Source organism: Poecilia latipinna, unplaced genomic scaffold (assembly GCF_001443285.1).
Source record: "Poecilia latipinna isolate Pla-1442-1.1 unplaced genomic scaffold, P_latipinna-1.0 Scaffold361, whole genome shotgun sequence".
NCBI lineage: Eukaryota > Metazoa > Chordata > Actinopteri > Cyprinodontiformes > Poeciliidae > Poecilia > Poecilia latipinna.
Window position 1 is genome coordinate 26,924 of NW_015112977.1, and position 1,403 is coordinate 28,326.

Sequence of the window (1,403 nt, forward strand, 5' to 3'; positions counted from 1 at the left end):
TAGCAAAATCTCACGGTATCCCATGGACAACAAGAGGTGCCTTTTACACCCCCCCTATACAGAATAAATATATAGATCGTACAGAAGCTAATGCAAACCAAGAAAAAGACAATCCTAGCCAATGGCAGGAATCATACAAAAAGAATTTGGAAACTCACACATCAATAACAGGCTGAACATTATCCTTGTCATAAAGCGCCTCGATGACAGCCATGGACTCTATCAAGCAACAAACTGGTTTGATAACCCTCCCAAAGTGTGAAGTTAGGCGGCGAACAACATCCCCTCCCACACTGTCTGGAGGATGAACGGAACCAGCATCATCAGGAAGATGAGGTAAGGAACCAGCAGTCGCCAGCACTCCAGTTTCCACAGAGGAGTTCTCAGAGTCATGAGGCAGGTCACTATTTACAACTGATGGAGCTGAGGACACATCCTGAACCCATGAAGCAGCATGGTCCTCCCCATCACTGCAGGACAGGGAGTCAGGTAGGGAAGGCTCCACAGGAACAGCACTAGAAGCCTCACTAAAATATTCTGTTCTATGTAGATCAGAAACCGAGGGAACTCTAACCACACTGTCAGCGTGGCGGTTCAGATTGCCATCCAAGGTCATTCCCACAGGAAAAAAGTTTACATCACGAAGGAGATTTTTAGAGACTGTCATTGCCATGACAGTCTCTAAAACGATAAATGTGGAGAGCAGGTTTGGATGCAACCACTGTGTACATCACAGGCTCCCATTTATCAGAAAGCTTCCGCTTTCCTCTGGCTCCCTTGTTCGCCACCAGGACCTGATCTCCAACTGACAGAGGGTGACCCTTGGCTCTCTTGTTGTACAGGTCACATTGATGTTTCTGCTCTGCACTGGTGCTCTTCTCAGCCATTAGCATGGCAGAAAGCAGATCTTCAACCAACGATTTGACGTAAGAGTGGTAGTCACAAATGGCATCATCATGAAGAACATTTCGAAAAACAAGGTCAACAGGCAGCCTGGGAATCCTCCCAAACAAACCCAATGGTCTCATGAAATGTGCAGTTGTAAACGAAAGTCAGAGACTGGATCATCTGAGGCCATTTGTGCTTCGAACGTGGGGGAAGAGATCTCAACATGTTGCCCAGGGTGCGATTGAACCTCTCTGCAGTCCCGTTACCCATTGGGTGGTAGGGTGAGGTGTGTGATTTACTGACACCACTCAGCTCCAAAAGCTCAGCCAGCAGCTCACTCTCAAAATTTGTGCCCTGATCCAAGGGAGTGCGCTGAGGAAGGCCATATACACAGAAAAACCCATCACATAACTTCTTTGCAACTCTTTTAGCAGTTTGATCCTGACAAGGGAAAGCATGTACTAACTTTGTGAAGTGATCAGTGATCACCAGAATATCCACAGACTTGTTGTTCA

General features: G+C 46.8%; 1 protein-coding gene across 1 annotated transcript in view; it reads right to left on the minus strand.

Annotated features, from left to right (window-relative positions):
- Window positions 1–154: 154 nt before the first annotated feature.
- LOC106949745 (butyrophilin subfamily 2 member A2-like) overlaps window positions 155–1,403 on the minus strand; it is a 36,202-nt gene continuing 34,953 nt past the window's right edge. The window contains exons 11-13 of the mRNA XM_015036221.1: window positions 1,092–1,260; window positions 730–907; window positions 155–470 (exon numbers count right to left, since the gene is read on the minus strand). Coding sequence (XP_014891707.1) covers window positions 155–470; window positions 730–907; window positions 1,092–1,260 — 663 coding nt within the window. The remainder of the gene's footprint in view (window positions 471–729; window positions 908–1,091; window positions 1,261–1,403) is intronic.